The sequence below is a fragment of the Mycteria americana genome, chromosome 9 (assembly GCF_035582795.1).
Source record: "Mycteria americana isolate JAX WOST 10 ecotype Jacksonville Zoo and Gardens chromosome 9, USCA_MyAme_1.0, whole genome shotgun sequence".
Taxonomy (NCBI): domain Eukaryota; kingdom Metazoa; phylum Chordata; class Aves; order Ciconiiformes; family Ciconiidae; genus Mycteria; species Mycteria americana.
In genome coordinates this window covers 1,265,769-1,285,844 of record NC_134373.1, presented here as the reverse complement: position 1 = coordinate 1,285,844, position 20,076 = coordinate 1,265,769, and the positions used below count along the sequence as shown (strand labels likewise).

The 20,076-nt window shown below is 44.0% G+C and overlaps 1 protein-coding gene across 10 annotated transcripts in view; it reads right to left on the bottom strand.

Annotated features, from left to right (window-relative positions):
- Positions 1–20,076, bottom strand: part of HDAC4 (histone deacetylase 4) — a 279,148-nt gene that overhangs the window by 160,830 nt on the left and 98,242 nt on the right. For all 10 annotated transcript variants that reach the window (XR_012777014.1, XM_075511397.1, XM_075511403.1 and 7 more), the window contains exon 3: positions 17,084–17,155. Coding sequence is in view for 9 of the 10 variants with exons in the window: in XM_075511397.1 (XP_075367512.1) it covers positions 17,084–17,155 (72 nt within the window). In the remaining variant the exon portion in view is untranslated. The remainder of the gene's footprint in view (positions 1–17,083; positions 17,156–20,076) is intronic.

The window sequence follows — 20,076 nt, the reverse complement described above, 5'->3', positions numbered from 1 at the left end:
ATAGCCGACCTCTTTCCTGCTATGTTATTTCCATCTCTTATCAGCATCTGAGCATTGTCATATCATGTATCAAGGCGAATGTAAAGCAATAGTCTCAACAGAAGTTAAACCTTTTCCTATGCTGTCATTCTAGAAAGGGAATTCTAGAGAATTCAATTCTCTGCAATTGCAAGGATTACTTTATTACTCTTTTTTTTTTTTACTACTGATATTTCATTGTAACTATGTCTTCCCCTTAAAAAAAAATAATAAAGAAAAAGTTCCCTTCGCCCACCCACAGCACACACCAACACCCTTGTGCTACAGCCTGTGTCAGGCTGTGATGCTGCCTCAGCGAGCCGGCGTGGGGTCACCATGGTAAGTCCTCAAGGTCCCAAAAGGGATTTTTTAAATCTATTTATTCTTAGCACCATCAGGCAAGATAGAGCTTGACTAGTAGCCATGTAAAGTTTACCCATTCCAAGTGCTCTGCCCATCGCAAGAAATTTTGGGGGCATCATCTCTGAAGGTCAGTACCTTGGTCGTTGAACACCGATGATCACCTGGAGCTACCTACCCATCTGATAAGGCTTGTGAGGAGCACGTAGTGGTGGATCAGAGCAGCCACAAACCATGCTTTTCTCATTAACCAAAGCACCTCCTAGGTTTTGCCTCAAACATTTGGGATATCCTTCTGTGTGTTTAATAAGATTTATAGTGTATTAATGATGGGTAAGGTTTTTACTACTGCTATCACCAGCGTAACAAGCACTGACATACTGGTAGCACGTTTGAAACACACCCTGCCCCCAGATAGCTCATATTAACCTTGGAAAGTATTGGTTAAGCTGCTATTAACTTTCTGCAAATTTGCTTTGCTTTCTTAAGTAAACAAGTTCTCTGTCAAGCAACGCGGAACTGGGAGGAGAAAGACGGTGTGGCTTTGATTGCCACCGAAACACTCATCTATTAAAATGTGTTGCATACTAGCATTGTCAATTAGTCGCTTTATAGGATGCTCACACAATTTGGGCTGGTAAATGCACAATACATTACAAGTGGCAATATTCCCTGAGGCGTGTTCACAGCAAAGATTAAAGCTAGACCACTGCATTTCCTTTTCAGAGGGACACGGTGTAACTCCCTCCCATGGGCTCTTGTCCCCCAAACTCAGCGGCCATCCGGAAGGAGGATGATGGTGAGCAGAGCAGCAGCAGCTGGGTCATGAGAAGGAAAGTCAGGAGAGGTGACCGCTGACAGCCAGGTCACCTCCAGCCCTGCCCAAAATGAAACCTCTTCCCAAATCCCAGCAGATTTGGTAAGATTTCAGCATCCTCTTTCTCTTTACTTGCGGCAGCAGTGCAACATCTTCAATCCTCCTACCAACAGGCTTTTCTGTTAGCCAGAAACAATGATAACAGACGTATATCCCCCCAACACGTTACCACCACACTGCGGAGATGAACATCAGTGGCAAAGACCTGATTTTGTCCCACAGAATGCCCTGGAGTACAGACAACACATTCGAAAAAATATAAAGAAGGAATAATTTGGGAACTGAACTCTTTTTATAGCAAACTTTTTCCCCCACCCAAAGCACCATTAGCAATGCTGCCGGCAGTCACAGTTCGCACTTTATACCACACCAAAAAAAAGCTCAAGCAGCCAAAAGTGAAAACTTCCCATTCAACCTAAATACGCAGTCACCATTACTGATCCCAAAATGACTACATCCTTACGTAAGGAAAAACATCCAAGGCAACACAGGTACACCACAAAGCGAAGCTCCGCACCAGATGTCCCAGCAAGCCACAGTGACCAAGTGGCCACCAGGCTTCAAGGTACACGAGCTATGGGGAAAGCCCTCTGCTGCTTTCCACAGCACTCTTCTGAAAAAATACATTACTAGTGAGTGTGCGGGTAATTCTTAGTTTAAACGTAATTTAGATTTAAGTACCTAAAGAGAAACAAAGCATTCTAGCTCTGATCCTTAGGATCTACTCTCAGGATCAGCTGCAGGTGGAAATCACTTGCCTTCATTATCCTGTCACAACAGAGCAGCTTCAAGCCAAAGTACCTTTCCCCCCCCCACTTACGGGTCTCAAGTGCAAGATGCACATAATAAGTATCCAGCAATGAGGGGTTTTTTTCTTATACAATGCTGACTGCTCCAAAGGACTGCATGTAAAGGCCCTGTCATGAAGGGTTAGCTATGTTAATTCACACTCCATTAAAGTTTAGACATATCAAACCCAGCCCATTTTTTTCTGTAATATCACCTGGAACCAGTTTCAGGGCTCTGCCACTCCAGTAGCTGGGCCAAGGTGGAAAATCATCTTTACCGTGTATTGTCCACTTCACAGAATCACAGAATCGTATAGGTTGGAAAAGACCTTTAAGATCATTGAGTCCAACCGTAAACCTAACACTGCCAAGCCCACCACTACACCATGTCCCTGAGCACCCCATCCAAACGTCCTTTAAATACCTCCAGGGATGGCGACTCCACCACTTCCCTGGGCAGCCTGTTCCAGTGCTTGATAACCCTTTCAGTGAAGTAAAATTTCCTAATATCCAGTCTAAACCTCCCCTGGCGCAACTTGAGGCCATTTCCTCTCGTCCCATCACTTGTTACCTGGGAGAAGAGACTGACCCCACCTCCCTACACCCTCCTTTCAGGCAGTTGTAGAGAGCGATGAGGTCTCCCCTCAGCCTCCTTTGCTCCAGGCTGAACAGTCCCAGGTCCCTCAGCCGCTCCCCATCAGCCTTGTGCTCCAGACCCTTCCCCAGCTCCGTTGCCCTTCTCTGGACACGCTCCAGCCCCTCAATGTCTCTCCAGGAGTGAGGGGCCCAAAACTGAACACAGCATTCGAGGTGCAGCCTCACCTTCATACAAGACAGACGATTCTCCGGCTTCTCTCGGTTTGTGTTTGGACCGAGATGCATCTGACCCAGCCCTGACTCAGTCCTCTTCCCCTCCAGCCTTTCCTTCAGGCTTCTTCACAGCGTTCTCTTATAAACCCCCAGTTCCTATGGGCTTTTAACTCCTGAGCTTGAAAACACAGCTAAGGATGGTGGACATAGATCTAGAGTTTGTTTAGCATTGCTTCATGACATGATAGTCCCTGTTACAGGGATTTACACAAAGTGCAAGAAATTTTCTCTTTTCTATCTATAGAAATATATATAAATGGGGGGCCCCCACATTTTTTGCTAATGCTCCACTTGCAGTTTGCCAGCACAATATGTTTGCTACCAGGGAAAACTGGCTGCTTTTTAGACCCTGTAGACTATTCAAGGTCGGAAAGGCAGAAGAGGAGGCATTCTCTCTGGAACATCGTAGCTGGCTTTAAAATCCAAAACATGAGTTGTGAGGTTAAATGCCCTCACATGCACACTTCCAGTGGAGGGGAAATCTGAACACCGCCATCTGTTTGAGTTTCAGGCACAGAGCTGGGCGCTCCTCCCCAGCTCCGCACCTCTGCTCCCGCTCAGGAATGCCCCGTGGCTGCCACTAAGCAGCGTGGCCAGTCCTGTTCAGCGTCTATAATGATACCTTTCACTCAAAAATACAGTAATAAAGTCTGCTTAAATAAGTATTTTAAGCAAGTTCATGTGATTGAGAACAGGATTCCCAAAGTTGCTTTTATTATTCTTGTGTATTCAGAGGCAGGAAGCGCTTCCAGCTTGGGCTGTGTTTCAGTGTGGGTATACAAGCACACACAGTCCCGTTCAGAAGGGGATGTTTCACTGATGCTTTTAGATTTCTGCCACTTGTTTAATCATGCTCTTTTTTGAATATTTGGAAGTATCAAATCAACATGCTCCTGGACCCCAGGACCGAGGCATGCCACGTTTGAGAGGGTAACATGCCGAGTGCTACGGCGTATTATGCGAAGGGAATTACTGTCACTCTCCGAGCTGGGTTTTATCAGAACTTTACTGCTCGGTTAAGCAAAATCCCTCGTCATCTAACCTGGGCTGAGACAGATGGGGCAGGTCTAATACCATCTTATGAAACTTCCAATTTAAATGAAAAGCATGCCAGCTCCCTGGCTTACTGTCAGAAGAGCAAGAATTAGTTTTGCTCGCTTTTCCCTCTCAGTGCATCACAAACACCTTCACAAACCTATCGCTGATGCCGAGACCTCAAATCACTACCTTTCACTAACAGAAAATAAACAGAAAAACCCACTGCTCAGAGAACAGTTTCAGAAATGGAAGAATAAAACCCCACCCGCCGACTGGCCAGATCTGCATCTCCTGCACTGGAGTCCCAACACTCTCTGGGCAAATGCCTTCAGCTCTGTCTGCCCTTAGAGGTTAGCAGAAGCAATAACTTGTTTGCTGTGATACCAGACCTGGTGAGACAAAGTTGTGTCATGTGATGACAATATACTATCTCCTCCTAAAAGGAAATCTCTGCTCGGAACAAGACTAGGACAGTACCCTGCTTCCACGCTCTCCCATCCTGCAAGCCCTACAATATCAGCGAGACATTTGAAAGGGTCCTGCTCTGCCCTCATCCTCTTTCCTACCAGGAAAAGACGTCTTGCAAATTAAAAAAGGGCCATAATGATACCTGCGCTAACGATTTTGCATCTAAATTTCTGAGGGTTACTATTACAATTGTTCTCTGTATTCTTAAGGAGTGCAAGAAAAGCATCCCTTGAAATATTATGATCTTTAAAAATTATGACAATAGCACACAAAATGGAATAAAATCCAGTGCCTTCACTTCCAGGTGTCATGGCTTACCAATGTCAAAAGGGGACAAGAACATCATTCGTGACCATGAGGATTTATGAGCATTTTCTTTGCAACTGCACAGCAAAATTTAAAAAAGCAGCTCTGTATTATAAATATTTATCATCAATACAGAGATCAAAGGATGATGATGCAGACAGGACTCAGTGACACTTAGCTTTCACACGCTTCCTTGAAAAGCCTCAACTGCACTGAAGAAGAGCACACATGAGGGACGTCCGCTCCTCTACTACCCCATGCCCAAGACTAAGCTCTGGGGACCAAACAGACATTGCCTGCAAAGAGGAGGTGACCAAGCGTTGCTGCTGCGGGCCCCGGAGACCACCATGAACACGCACATCCACGCTTGTGGCAGGAGAACATCAAGGCTGTGGACTCGCAAGGTGGGGAACCAGCACAGGGTGCAGCAGGACGATACAGCATGAGCAGCTCTAGACAGGGCTTATGCTGGGACAAGTCATGGTCTGGGGTCAGCAGCCCTTTGCCGTGGAGCTGCCTTTCCATCTTGGCTGAGCCCTCGGCAATGGCCGGGAGAAGCCTGTCCACGGTGCGGGCAGCCAGGTCAGGACAGGCTGAAACACACTGACCCAGAGCTGCTCAGTCACAGCGAGTCTTCTCTCGGCAAGCGTTGCTGTACAGCACTCCCCGATGCGCCCCTGAGCGCCCACCCGTGCGATCCAGATGTCCCCTCATCTGGAGCATCCAGGCCCCCTTCGGCGTTGAGACAGCACACCGCGTGGATCCCCCACCACCTCCCCTTCCCCAAAGGCAACGCTCGCACGCGCCCGAGGAAGCGTCACGACTTGCAGCTGCTACGCTGCATTTCGCGGTAAGAGGGAGCGAGCCCGCACCCTGCCTTGCCGACACCGCGCACAGGCAAGATAACGCTTCTCCATCCCCGACCCTTATCTCAACCCAAGTGACACTGCGTTCTCCTTGCAGCGAGCTATAAATAGGGCAGCTTATTGGAAACTCAACAAAAAGTAAATGCTAGCTACCGGCGACTGACTCGGGGCACTAGAATAGAATTCAGAGGGCACCAACTGCATTTAGTTGTGATTAATCAGTCGTGAGATGCAAAGCTTTAGCCTCTGAGTTGACAAAATAAGGTATAAGCACAATATTTTTCTCAGGTCTCCCAAGGGCCTCTATGCGAACAGCCACAAGGTTACGGTTGTTTCAATTAAGGATAGTGACTATCAGGAGAAGTCTGGCCAAAATGTTCCAAGTTCAAAGAAAGTACAAGAACAAAGAATTCAGACAGCCTGCATTAAAAGGGGAAAAAAAAAAAAACCTCAACAAAACAACACACTGACATGCAGGAAACCGCTGCCACTTCTTCGCCTCCGCCATTTCAACTTTTCCCCATTTAAAACTCTCATGGTGCTGATTTTGCATTGAGGATATTCACATCATCCAAACGCTGTTGTGGCTTTCATGCCCATGTAAGGAGGGGGTTTTTTTTTCAGTTCTTGTCCTCCCGCTTTCTGGCATTTCCAACATTTCAGAAGCCGGATTATTTCCTGTAAATTCTTTTTTCCTCCATCCAACTCATTCACTCTCACAATACATTATTTGCTCAACAGGAACTCATTCTGTAGGTGCATACAAATACAACTCTGCAAGGAATTAGTCACTATATAAGTTTACCAGAATCTGTATTATATTAAAGCAAAAGCCTGCAAAAAAACCAAGGGAAGTGTCCTTACATTTACTGCACAGAAACCGATTCTAATTTGAGGCTTAATAAGGAAGAACTTATTTTCTCAGACAACCAACAATTTAAGCTTCACACTGCTAATCAGGATACTGAGTTTTCATGGATGGAAAGCAGACTGACATCTGCTAACACCTCCTCTGCCTTGGGGTCATCAAGGGATCAGGCTATCACCTGGACATGACTAGGACCTGATTTTCACCAAATTCATTTCAATTTCCTACTATCCACTGCAGGTATCATGCAGGCGACCACTACAACACACCACTGCGAGGACGGGCAACTACAGTTATTACCTGATTTTAGGGGAAGGCAGAGAAGAAAAGCCAACTTGATTTGCCAAAGGTCAGAGAGTAAGTTGGCAGCAGACGCAGAGCCTCCTCATTCCAGAGCAATGAGCCACTGGGATGAATCACAGGTATCTTCCCAGTCAGGTGAGGAACTGTCATGCTTCTTCAGAATAAGACCTGGATGCCTTTTCCAACGCACACGCCACAAAGCACTGTTCAAACAAGCCCAGCTGCGACGCGGAGATTACGGGCCGAGCCTTGAGGTTGCCGTTATGCAAGGGAACCTCACTAAACCCACCCATTTCCAAAGCGGGGTTTGCAAGGGTTAGGCTTGCATTTGCAATCTCCTGTGTATTTATTTTTCCTGTGGATGGGAATATGTACTTGTCTGCAATTCTGAATTGACCTTAGATGACTGCAGTGACCCTCCCACACTCCAGCTTATGGGGCTACATCTCCAAATTCATCTGTACTGGTGAAAACTATACCACGCTACCTCCTAAACATCTGCGTATCAGCTGGAAACCCCTCTCCATCGCTGTGACCACTGGCACGCCTGGAGACCAGGCCTGATCTCCAGCCAGATGTGTAAGGAAAGACTCCTGTATGTCATTTGCCCACTCCCAGATAAGAAGCTCGTGTCAGATGCAGATCATCCAGTTTCTCTCAACAGCATTCATTCACCTTCATGACCAAATAGCTGCAGTCTTTAGTCCCCTGCTCGGTTCAGTTGACTCCTTCTGCACCTACCAGCTCAGGATCCTGGTGATCCTTGCCATGGAGCCACAGCCCAGCTCCAACAGTCACACGAAAGCACTATCACTGAAGAAGGTGCTTGTCTAGTTACCCTAATACAGTCAAAACAGCCAATTTAAATTAATGCTCCAGTATAAGATTTCAATGAAAGCTTTTGGCAACATTTATGACAGGATCTGGCTCACCAAGAACAATACTGATGAGGTGCAATTATTTTTCAAGTGCAAATGAACTCGAAAATACCCACCTCAAAACTTTTTTGAGTCTGTCCATCCCTCCCCATCCTCCCCCCAAAACGTATGAACAAACCAAAACTGCTAATTTCATTCATGACAGATTTTTCTTTCCCCGACTGGAGGAATTCAGTCTACCCAGAAAAACTTAATGGAAATCATTCAGTCAGAACATGGATATGCTTCCTTCACAGGTACATTATCAAGTAGACAGGCTTGCTTTGCCTAGTTTTGCATTACATATTCCTTTTCTAATACATTATACAGGCATCAAACATTAAGAAAAATACAGCAGAAAATAACTTGGTCTGATATTTTTCTAATAAAACAGTTTCCCAAAATATTTAAAGCACAAAAATAAGCTCTTTTTACATAAAACTGAAAAAATATTTCAGGGCTTAAGACAGTTTTGGAATAGCAAAAAATAAAGCATAAAGCATTGGTAGTTCCCCCAATACTTTTTTTTAATACCCTATTGTAACAGCTTAATCAATTTTTAGAAGAAATTGGAAAAAAATTGTATTCATTTATTTCATCTAAGAAACAACATGCACACAGGTGGCAGATCGCGCTCCTTAGTGCAAATAAAAGCCTTCCATACATTACTTAACCAATGCACGACACCCTGACGGCTCAGGATTGTCAAGACTTTCAGTAATATCATTACAGCGTGACTGTCTATGAGCGGGACTACAAACGAGTTAAGGAAGACAAGTTCTGACCTAAATTTCACTCACGGTTTGGTCTTCAGTGCAACCTGGAGAACTGCTACAATAGCTTGTGAAGAGTTCCTCTCTCCAGTGGAAAAGGTCAGTCACTGAATTTCATTAGAAACTTAAATAAATTCACCTTACACAATTCACTAGCAAGAACCATAACAGCTTAAAACACACCTAGCAAAGTGTCATTAAAATGTGCAGTACATTTATTCTCTATATTACAATTACAGTTCCAACTCAATGATTCCAAAGCCTTTTATTAGATCATAAAAACTTAAGACCAGCTTATAATGAAATCTCTAATCAAATATGAATGAATCATCCGATATGACACAATTTCTTGAATGAAAAACAGATGGAAAAGTAGTAATGATTGAGTGGTTTAAATCAGAAAATATTAGTTAAGCCAAAAGAGCAGATATTTAATCATAAGCACTTGTTTCAAGTTAAAGGAGACACCGACTTAAGGCAGACCTCAAATCAAGCCAGGGGCAAATACCAAGCCAGCACCAACCTTAAAGATAAATGAGATGGCTTTAGTGTGAATGAACTTACTACTGCATGTGAGACACAGAAAATGCTGATTTCACATTTCCTTGGTGGCGAGAGGAATTAGGAGAGGATGGAGGAGGACATCTCTGCATGGTCCTCTCTGAGAAGTCCAGAGAGTCCGTGATTTCGGAAAGCATGGGCACGCAGAAGGAAACCATGCCGGTAAAGCTGAAGTGCTCACGTTGCAATCTAGCTCTCAAAAGACCCTATTTGTTGAAGGCAACGTCCCATCTTTCAAGGCCTACACACTTAAGAAGTCAAAATAAAGTTAAATCATTACACACTGGCAGCACTCTCACGTTGACTTGGCACGTCAGCGTTACTAGGGCTTTTCGGCTTGAAGTAGCTTGGTTACAATTTTTCTTTGTATACTAGGTGAATTATGTCTCACAGCCTGAATAATTTTTTGGTTTGAAGCAAGTTTTCTTGGGGCAGGGGAGGGGAGCAGGGGGGAAAAAGCAACAGAAAGGGAGAGGAAAGGTCTATTTAATCAACCAACAGCAATTCTCCAGGTCAGCATCTGGAGACTGCTACAATATTTTAGGCATCGTTGCACAAGCCATTCACCTGATATTCCCTCCATTGCCCAAAGACAAAGCAGAGCCAAATATAGCCCTGAAAATCAATAAACACTGGGGAAGAGCCTCTAGGATCTTGATAAATGCATCTCGTGTCAGAAGAGGAATCCCTAAAATCCTAGGAACGCAGGTGGCTGCTGAGCACGGACCTACGGCATCTATTTCCCCTTCAGCAACATACTACCCCAAGTTAATTTTGGCATAAAGCACTCTGGGGAGCTCCACAGTACTGAGCACACCAATAAAAAGGGAACACGGACCAAAACAAACACGCTGCTAATGAAACAGTCCTCAGCAACTCCTCCACCCTCGTCCTCCGGCTAACGCTCACATCCATCTAGCAGGCGTCAGGAGAAGCTGATGGAAAACAGGAGTTGAGTATAGGGTGTGCCACACCACTCCAGCCATAGGAGAAGTGTGAGAAGTGTATCTATTTCAAGATAGAAAAAGTGAGGGAATTAAAAATAAAGTAAAATTTAAAAAAAACAACAAAGATTTCACCTTGATTACCTCTTTAGGGTTGCACATCCAGGCAAAACACCCAGTGTGGAAACACACATGGCAAACAGGACACGGCACAGTCACTGAAAGATCGCATCTGAGACAAGCAGGTTTTTCTTACCGAGAAACACCTCAACCCGTGATCAACTTTCCATGAAATATTTATCGCTTTTCATTCATTGCACGGTACTGTTATTTTTAGAAGAGCCAGAGGCAATGGGAACAGATTACTGATTAACAATTCAAGGGAGCCTTTAAATGTCTGCTCATATCGTGCAATCTCTCCTTCCCTAAGAAGTCATAAAGTTTAATGTAAATACCGTTGTGCACTCAAAGGCTCTTCCCTCCATCACCTGCTTTTATATAAAAGCAAAAGCACCAAACCACCTTTCCTTTGGTAGGGAATCAGGGAGAAGAATTTTGAAAATAACACTTTGTGAACAGCCAGGACTAAGCAAATCCAGTGAAAACTATAGCTGATCAGTGTGAATTAATAAACTAAACAAGGTGAGGGAAGAATAAAGAACAATAGCAAGTTGGGTCTTGCCGTAAAGTAAACTTTCCTGCCAGTACCTTTCATCTAAGAAAACAGCTCCGTCTTCAAGTGCTTAAGTGCTGCTTTCAGCTTTTAAAAGAGGAACAATTCGTTAATAATTCATCCCACCTCCTCCGTTTAATAACCGTTTCCTTGTGGGTAAGAAAGGAGATGACAGCTAAATATTTTTTCCGAGACAAAACACAACAAAACAAAGTTTAGGAGCTGCGGGCTCCTGTTATTCCCACCCCACAGGACCAGGACATCCATGGACCATGTTCTGGGCAGACGTCAAAGTGGTCCCCACTCCAGCAAACCCAAGTCAGCAAGAGAAGTGGTTTAATTCCTTGCAACACTCAAATGCTGAAGTTCAGGCAAGAGATGGTGCCTCACCAGGCTGGCCAAAAAGCTCATCCCTCTTGTGTACACCCCTACACACGCACACAACCCTGCAACGGGCACGTGCTGACGGAGAGTTAGAGGGTCATTAAATTATCCTACGACTATGACCAACAAAACATGAGTTTGGGTGCAATATTAGTCCAGCAAAGAGGTCCTGAAGCTTGAACTTCCCTGCTGCTCTGCAGGGAGCTTCCCAGAGTCTATAGATGTGGCAATTCCCTCCCCTGTCCTGCATAAATAACTCCAGATTTGCTGACCGCATTCTGGGCGTGCTGCAAAGGGTTTTTTATAAAAGCACAACAATACAGCAAATCATCTGTGGAAATCTGGGAGCTGGCTGAAGCGTTATGCAAGGCCTTCCTTGCTGAGCAACAGGTTACGAAGGTGAGCTTTAGTAGTACCTCTAGCTGGTAAAACACTTTTTATTGTCATCGCATGGGCTACATTTTGTACGTCTAGCTTAGGGTTGGAAATAATACCTGTTGCAGTAAATACAAGGTTAACTTGGTTTTAACTGTCAAGGCTCTGAGCTACACTAACCTGCAGTTTCTCCAATCTTATGCCAGAGCATCTAAATGGTGGCAAAATTAATACACTAAGCCTGACAAAAATAGCTGCAGCTTTTAAATAAGCTAACAATAGTACAATAAGCAAACAACAATTTAAGCTGCTTAGTGTATGGTTGTGACATTAAAATGATTTCTCAAGAACTCACTTTTAATGATTATTTGGGTTTGGGGGTGGGTTTTCCCCCCTCCCCGGACACTCCATGGAGATCGGATCCGGATATTTTTAACATTAAAGGACTAGACTTTCTGAGTATGAGCTACACTTCTGGGGCACAATAAAACGGTACGCCGTTCCCGTACTAACACGTCCCAGTGTGAACAAGGACGAACAGGCTCCTCTCTGCGGAGGCGCAAGCCTGTCGGGAGCCCCAAATCCTAGCTGACCGGCCAGCAACCTGAACCTGCTTCAAAGCCCCACTGCACCATGCTGATTTGGTACCTTTCTAAAGGAGCTTTTGAAGCAGACACACTATAGAAAGCAGGCAAGTATCTGAAAACACAGTACAGTGAGAGGGCATCCCCTTCCTTTGAAGGGATAAATTAACAAAGGCGCGGTATTCGGCTCTGTTAGACCAACTGGACTACCACTCCTCCCTCTTAGAGATGGGGATTAATCTCCGATTTCAAAAGCCTGTAAAATCATGTAACAATATTAGTCCAGAGGCTCCTGCAAACCATTTATTCATACATACATCAACATTTTCTTCAAATGAATGTGGAAGTGAGACTGGATAATTAGATCCAGGAAGAAGAAAGAGCAGGGAGCTGAAAGCTCATGCATAATCCTCTGGCTGCCCCTGCTCTTGCCAGTGTCACATCCAGAAGAGCCCCAGTACCGTGCTGGAAGAGCCGTCCCAAGGGCTGAGCAGCAGCACGGGGGTCAGCGGCAGGAGGTCAGTGTGGCCAGCGGCAGTGGTCTGGATGGAAAGCAGGGGCGCAGCCACGTGTGGAAGAGCCATTTTGAGCTGCCTCACATAGAAGATGCAGTCTGCTCATCACCACCATTAGGACATCCCCAGTCAAGCCCCTGTTGCTCTTATAGAAACTGCTCAGCAGCAGCCACCCCCCATGCCTTGTTTAACCCACTAATTCCTAGCGTTTTGCAGGGGACTACTATCAGCCCTCAAAAAGTCATCAGAAAACCACCACTGATCACTTCTCTAACGTGCACAATGGCTTCACAGACCACCTGTGGTTTGCAGTTGGAGGGCAACCTCAAGAAGGCATGCAGCAGCTTCCCATCTGGTCCGCAACAGCAGCCAGAGAGGCCTTCGCCTTAGAGGCAAGAAGCCCAGCGCCTTTTCCTCAACCTCTCCGTACACCTGTATTCTGTAATGGATATGTCCCAACACAAACTATTTGTCAGCCGCACTCAACCACAGCAATAAGTTACATGATTTCACTATTACTTTTATCACAACTTGGGAACGCATCCCTGAAAAGCCAATGGAAATGCTATGGGAAGAGGAATTTCTTTCCTAATTCAGTAATTGTACTGTACGTAGATATCCCAGAACTTCACATGAGGCCATGACCAGCCTATCGGGGAAACACAGCTGGTCAGCTCAGGCTGTTCATCCCAATTTATTACTTAAAGTAAAGTTTTTAAGTTTAAAGTAGAGTTTTATTAAAGTAAAGCTTTTAAGTTTAAAAAGAACTAGTTCCCATCTTATTTAATTCTAGCATTTTACTTACGTATTAGAGATATCAAGCTGTTTTCACATTTCTAATACTAAAGAAATTGCTTAAGATTGTATTGTAACAAAATGAGCAACTATAAAGTTTACACCGACAAGAAAAACTGAAGAGACTTACAGGAGGTACTTAGCTAAAGTACTTTAAAGACAGCCTTATAAAGAAAGAAAATTCATTCTACAAGGTATGCTTAATGAAGATCTATTTGATAAATCTCAAGGATGGTAAAAACATCACTTGTGTACTGTTGATAAGAGGATTATCTACAACATATCTAGACATTTACACAATCGAGGTCTTGAAGACTGGCCCCCCAGCTTCACACAAGGGAAAAGGCATAGCATTGCTCAGTTTAAAGCATAGGAAGAAAAAGTAAGAGGACAAGAGAGCTCTGTCCTTCCCTCCTTACATATGAATCAGTCCCCTTAGGCAGACTGCAGCAAAGTTCACTACTAAAAAGAAGAAAAATACTGTGAAACACAAAAAACACTTAAAACCAGTATGCTAACTTGCAGGACAACTCCTTCACCTTTCTGCAAGTGATCCACTGCCACCCATCAAAACCAGGCAGTGGCCACCTCTGTGCCCACGTACCTGAGAAGCTTTTTCTCCTGCTAAACTTGGCCCCTTCATCGTCCTGAGATTTTCCATGTAACATTAACTGAAAATAATCTGTTTAGTCCTTGCTCTGAAGATCTCTGAATTCAGCAAGTAGAAGTTAAGGAAAAGCAACATTGACCCTTCCTCCCCCAGGCCAAAGATGCAGTAATATTCTGAAGCCAGAAAAAGAGAAAGCAGCGTTATCAAACAGATTATTCCTGTGCAAGACGTGGGTTGTGGGGGTTTTGTCTTGTTTTACTCTTACAAGCAACTAAAATTCAGAAGCATCAATTACGGGTGATACGTTTTTGAAAAGAGAAAATGTTTCCCTTCCTCAAATTAATCCTTAATTTATGCAAAAAGCAGAGAGAGAAATTATTTTCCTAAAAAACACACCTTGCTGATGACTGAACTCAATTCTACTCAACCCAATTCACTCCTAAAATGGTTTCATAAAAATGCTCTAAACATTTTGATTTTGTACTTCAGATGCTTCCACAGAACAGAGCATGTTTAGGACCTGGGTATTGTACATCCCTTTCTCAGCCCTTTCCATCAGAGAAGAACAATAAAAAGGATCAAACTTCTCCTTCACTTGGTTCGTGGTGAAGAGAAAACATTTTGGTTTCCTACAAGTACACCGCAATGATTTTTATCTTACCTAGAAATGTAGTTCTGGGGGTAAAGGCTCATCATCTCCTCAAATGTATTCATCATGAGGGCTACAAGTCAATCGCTTTACCATAACCAGGACGGAATAAGGTTTTAAACGGAATATCCCAGGACACAATTAAGCAATTTTTTTCCTTAAGCTGCTTTTCAACACCACTATTTCAGCCATGCCTGAGACTTGGAACAACACCCCACAAACCCACACATAACTTGTTTTCCAGAGCAATACTTGGTATTACTTCTCCTTTCTTCTCTCAGAAGGATCTGCAGCAAACTCCTAAAGGTAATAATGGTAAAAACCAGACAGGACAATGGTTTGCCCAAGTGGGTAACTCCTCAAACTGACAGCAACTTTTAACAGTAATTTTAAAACCCCATCAGGATACATAGGTATAGGCAGGCACCACACTTGAAAGCCAGCTGATGAGCCACTTCCAAGATCAATGATATTTGCTTGCATTTACAAACAAGCCGAAACATCTTGCTTTTTGCCAAACACCGTGCTTCCAGGTTTTAATTACCGTTCTGCAAATCAAAATACAAGATAGAGATTTCCAGCCCGTGTACACACTGCAGGGCTGAAGAGATTTCTCCAAAATTTAGCAGAAACTGAATAAGCATAGGGTCTTGAGTGAAAAGTACCTGGGTGACCGTTGTCCAGGGCCAATGCTGCTTCTTGCATAAGGTCACATTTTCATTCCCAGTCGGTCCTACCCTTCGCCCATTACACACACAACCCGCCTGAGCTTTCCAGCACGAGACAGGAATTCCCACTGCTCAAACGCTGGCAGAAGTCATTCGAGAAAGAGACGTCGCTGCTTATCTCACGTCCTGCCCACTTAGCACAAGCACAGCTCCCCAGAGATGGCTAGCTGTCTATTTTTTCAGTAGGCATACAGGTGAGCTATTAAAAACACTCAAAATGGAGTCCAAACAGTAAGAATTCCATAAATCCTGTATGAGTCCATAACAAAGGAGGCTTAAAAAAGCCTCCTTTCATCTAGGAAAAAAATAGTCAGAGCACACCTAACTCTACCATCAGGTTACCCAAGTTGTTAACCAGCATCAGCCTTTGTCCTGAAATATCTCAAAAGGAAACATTAAACATAACAAGCAACAACAAAATCAATTAAAAAAAAAAAAAAAAAAGGAGTAAAGATAAAAAGACTAAAACCCATCACATTCACAATACTGGCCACTGATGTACTGACAGAAGAGAGGACTCTGAGTCCTCTTGTGCAGAGCCACAAAATTCAATCTAGCACATGGATACAAAATGGGGAGTAAAACCTTTAGGTTGACCTATGTAACCATGGTAGTCTTAAAATGAGAATCTCTCTCAGGGTTAGGAAAATATAACCTCCCGTACCTGCGGACAAGTTTTGGAGCCCACGGAGGGAAGAGAGATTTCTCAGAATCCGAAGCCAAACACTTGTACCTCGTAAACGAGGATCTCTTCCTTTTTTTCCAACACAACAGCTCTACCTCCTTAAAAGTTTCCTTCCCCACATACACATTTAAGTCCACAAAAATCTAGGTTAGGTCACAGCCCATTCTCCCCCCCCCCCAATCTACTGAAGTTGTTTTGAATAAGCTTCGTTTACATTTTTCCAACTTGCATGACCAGAAGCGCTTAGATCTTCTGCGAGATCTCTTCCTTAATATAAAAGGACCTAAAGGCATTTTGGAAGGCAGCAGAGAAGGGAAAGTTGAGTTTTTGGAAAACTCAAGCTCCTACCTAGAAAGTAGATAATGCTTCATATATCCTACATCCCTAGTATAAACGTCCCTATCTGTTTGCACCTGGAAACAAAACACTTTTGGAAGGGAGAAGGGAGAAATACAAAAGACAGCAGCAGATTGCTTTCCATAGCATTTCATGTATTGTGACCAAAACTTCGGTTTCCATCACTTGAAGTGCTGCAATTGTGAGCCCTAAGATCTCTCTCAGCTCCATGAGAAGCAGTCTCCAGGATGAACACTGTCGCTGCTGTGCTTGCTTCATACCAGAAGGATAAGACCCATGAGATACCGTAGCAGGATCATTAGAAGAGGGAAGAAAAGCAAATAGCCCAGAGCCCAGCGTGATACGCTTTGATCAGCCTGTGTCTGGCTCCTCGTTTCAACACAAGGAGATTTCTCCTTAATGGGAGCAGCAACTCAAAAACCTACTTTGCTTCACAGTGCTCCTTTTAGGCTGTGAAAAGACAGCTTTGTTCTGCTGTCCTCTCCTTTCTAAGGAAAAACAAGCAGCTCCAACCAGGTTAGGCTCTCCCTAGCCCCCTGCCAAGGGTGAGGGCTGAGCTATTTAAGACTCCCAAGGCCGCTGTGCTCCATCCCCCCTCCACTCCCAAATCCCACTCGCCCAGCCTGGGAAAGTAGATGTGTGCAAGTTCTAACAGACTCTGTTCCAGCATTTTACATTTGCATTCTGCTCTCCCACTTGCAAGATAGAGCTGCAGAATATTTTACTGCATTCCCAGAATAGGAACAACATTTATTAAAAGTTTCTTCTTACCAGAGCTAGGCATGTGGTTCACTCTAGGTGGATTCAACAGCTCTACTGGCTGGTCTCTGCCAGAAAGCCCATCTGGAAAGAGAAAGAAAAAAAAAAAAAAAAAAATCACATCAAGTCTTTGGTTAGCTGAGCTATTTTAGACATTCCAAGCGGGGGGGGGGGGGGGGGGGGGGGGGAATCACTAACCAATTATCAATGTAAAACAGAAACACACAAGTAGCACAAATCAATAGAAACAAGAACATTAACAGGACAGCTGCATAACAACTACTTACACTAAAGCATAAAATAAATGATACTGTAGCCCAAATTGCACTCAGGTTTTCCCCGTCTTTAAATCCACAACTGGTACTGATCCCAATCCAAGGAAATAGGCACGTCAGCTTACAAACCTTACCATACAATAACTAAATTGCAATTCATTCTTTGCTCGGAGAACTGAGGGAGTTAAGACAGAAACGCAGCCCTGCGAAGCGAAGTTGAAGAATGGCTGTAATATGCCAGGGAGATATTAAGGAAAACTGACAAATCACTGCAGGAGATTAAAATGCATAGACATGCATAACAAGCCCCATTTTGCATAAGTTTGGATTTCAGAAAGGCATTAAAAACATACTTTGTAAATGATATGCAGAAATCCATCTTGCTGAAGCAGTTCTCTATTTAAAATATTTCAAAGATTGTATCTTGCATTCAGGTAGAGTTAAAACAGAACACAAGACCTACTGCTGTAGACTGCCAGACCAGATTTTCTAGTCACCCATTCCCCTCCCATCTGCCCCCCCCCCCATAAAAGTTGAAGCAAAAAATGCTAAATGATGTTTTCAGTACTTAGATTATGAATACTTGAATACAGAAAACTTATCTCAAACCCCTTTGTTCCACTGTAAAATATCTCCACCTTTGCCAGTTCTACCTCACTTGCTCTCCTCTAATGCCTTTCTGCACTCTGTGCTGCAGCACAGATACGATCAAGCCAAACCCTGTCTGGAGACATCAAAGAAGCCACCCCATCTCTCTCAGTCAAAGCAAAGGACAGTATTATAAAAGTGTTAAGATGTCAGTGGAACATTAAAAAAAACATAGAAATTATATTTAAAAAAAAAATTAAAAAAAAAAAAAAATCACACTTTGTTTTCTTCTCCCTATTTTCTCCATTCCAGGTTTCTAGAGAGAAAGCATGGTTGGGTCTTCTCCATCACTTGCACGGGTTTGCCTCCAGTGACCATACCCAAGGATCAGTGCAGCCTCAGGCAATACATCAGTGAATTAACCTATAACCATCCTGAGTGCTCCTTCTCAAACAAGTAATATAGATTATTCACATTATAATTTTTTTGGCTTTTGGTTTGTTACTTCTAGAGCCAAGAGAGCGGCTGGGCTTGCTGTACCGGAGTGGCCAACCTACAGCGTCGGTGGGATGACGCTTGGTCAGCTGAGCTTCACCTGCACAAGCAGCAGCGAATGGCAGTAAATGAATAGGCGACAGGATTGAAGGGGTAGAGCAAAACATCGCTACTTTAAATAACATTCAGCCACCAGCCTCTCCAGATTCACAACCCAGTGGTCACTGCAGATCAAAGAGAGTAAATGGATAGCAAAAAAATATGATCCTCCCTGGTTATTAAAATGTTGGGTTTTACAGCCTTGTTTTTTCTATGAGACAGGCACTTGCTATCTCAGCCCTCACTCTTATTTTTTAATTCACTGGAGAACTGCAATCATACTTGCTGCTGAAGCCTTTGCTGAACACGCCAGCATCACCCAGGGATCACGAGCAGCTCCCAAAACTCATCTCTTCAGCCTGCCAGCAGCTTAAAAAAAAACCAAAAAAACCCCCAAACATCTCTCTCTCGCTCTGCTGGCTCTCCTAGCAATGAAGGAGCAGCTGCCCCAGCAGCTAGCCGGCACGGCACGCGTACCCTCTCCAGCACGTGCTGCAGCTCGGCCAGAGAGCGCGTCCGGGAAAAGGGAGCGCACCGCAGGGAGAGGCGAGAACAGCCCCGGGAGCTCCCACGTTTTCCTGGGGGACTGAGTAGTTTCAGCTTCTCCGCTGAGCTATTTCAGATGGTGATGTGCCTTCAGAGAAGGACCCATCTACAAAACAGAGCCCTGTACCAGTAGCCCAGGTGCTCTGCGAGACAAATCCAGGTCAATTTTGACTAAAACACCCATTTGCAGCGAGGCTGTTGGAGCGAAGGTGCCCTTTCTCATGCTAAATCCAGCAGTTTTGAACAAGTGACATATTAAACCCGCACGTCCAGCGGTACAAAGCTGCTGGAAGAGAACAACTGACAAGAGCCCACCTATTCCTAGCGCCAGTCGGCAGCACCAGCTATTTCGGCAGGCTCACCTGGCTGGCCAGACACCGCGGACGGGCACCTGCACGAAGCAGGTAACTGCTTCGAAGCTGACCAAACTGATACAGGCTTTTTATTTTGTTGTCCGTGGACTTCCTCCCCTGCTGTTGTGACTTTCCAATCTCACCAGTGCATCACAGAGATCACCAACAAAAGTGTTGGTTAGTGGGGATTTTTAAGACTTTTTTTTTTTTAATTCTTAGAGATAAAGTACCTACCTTTTTTTCAACTAATTTAGAAAAAAAACCACAAACCAACACTCTTCAATCTTTGTGTCAAAATGAGTAATAGACTAATCACAGAAGAACATTTAAGAACATCTTTTAAAGCACTGATACCTTAAACACTGGAAGTGAAGCTAAACTATGTAAGACCGAGGTTCTGCATTTGCTGTATTAAGTGATTAAAAAAATAAATCTCTATTTGTTTTTAAAAAAAAAAAAAGAGGTCGTTTATCAGGAGATATTTGTATAAGGCACTTCTCCTAAGCTACTAGTATGGATTAAAAAAAGGTTAAAATAAGATGTAAACATGCAAGCTGGCACACTGCTTGCCTCCTCCTGAGAGGTAAGCTATCTCACACCCCAAGCACGCTAAAGGCACGCACCCGGCAATCACAACACAGCAAATATG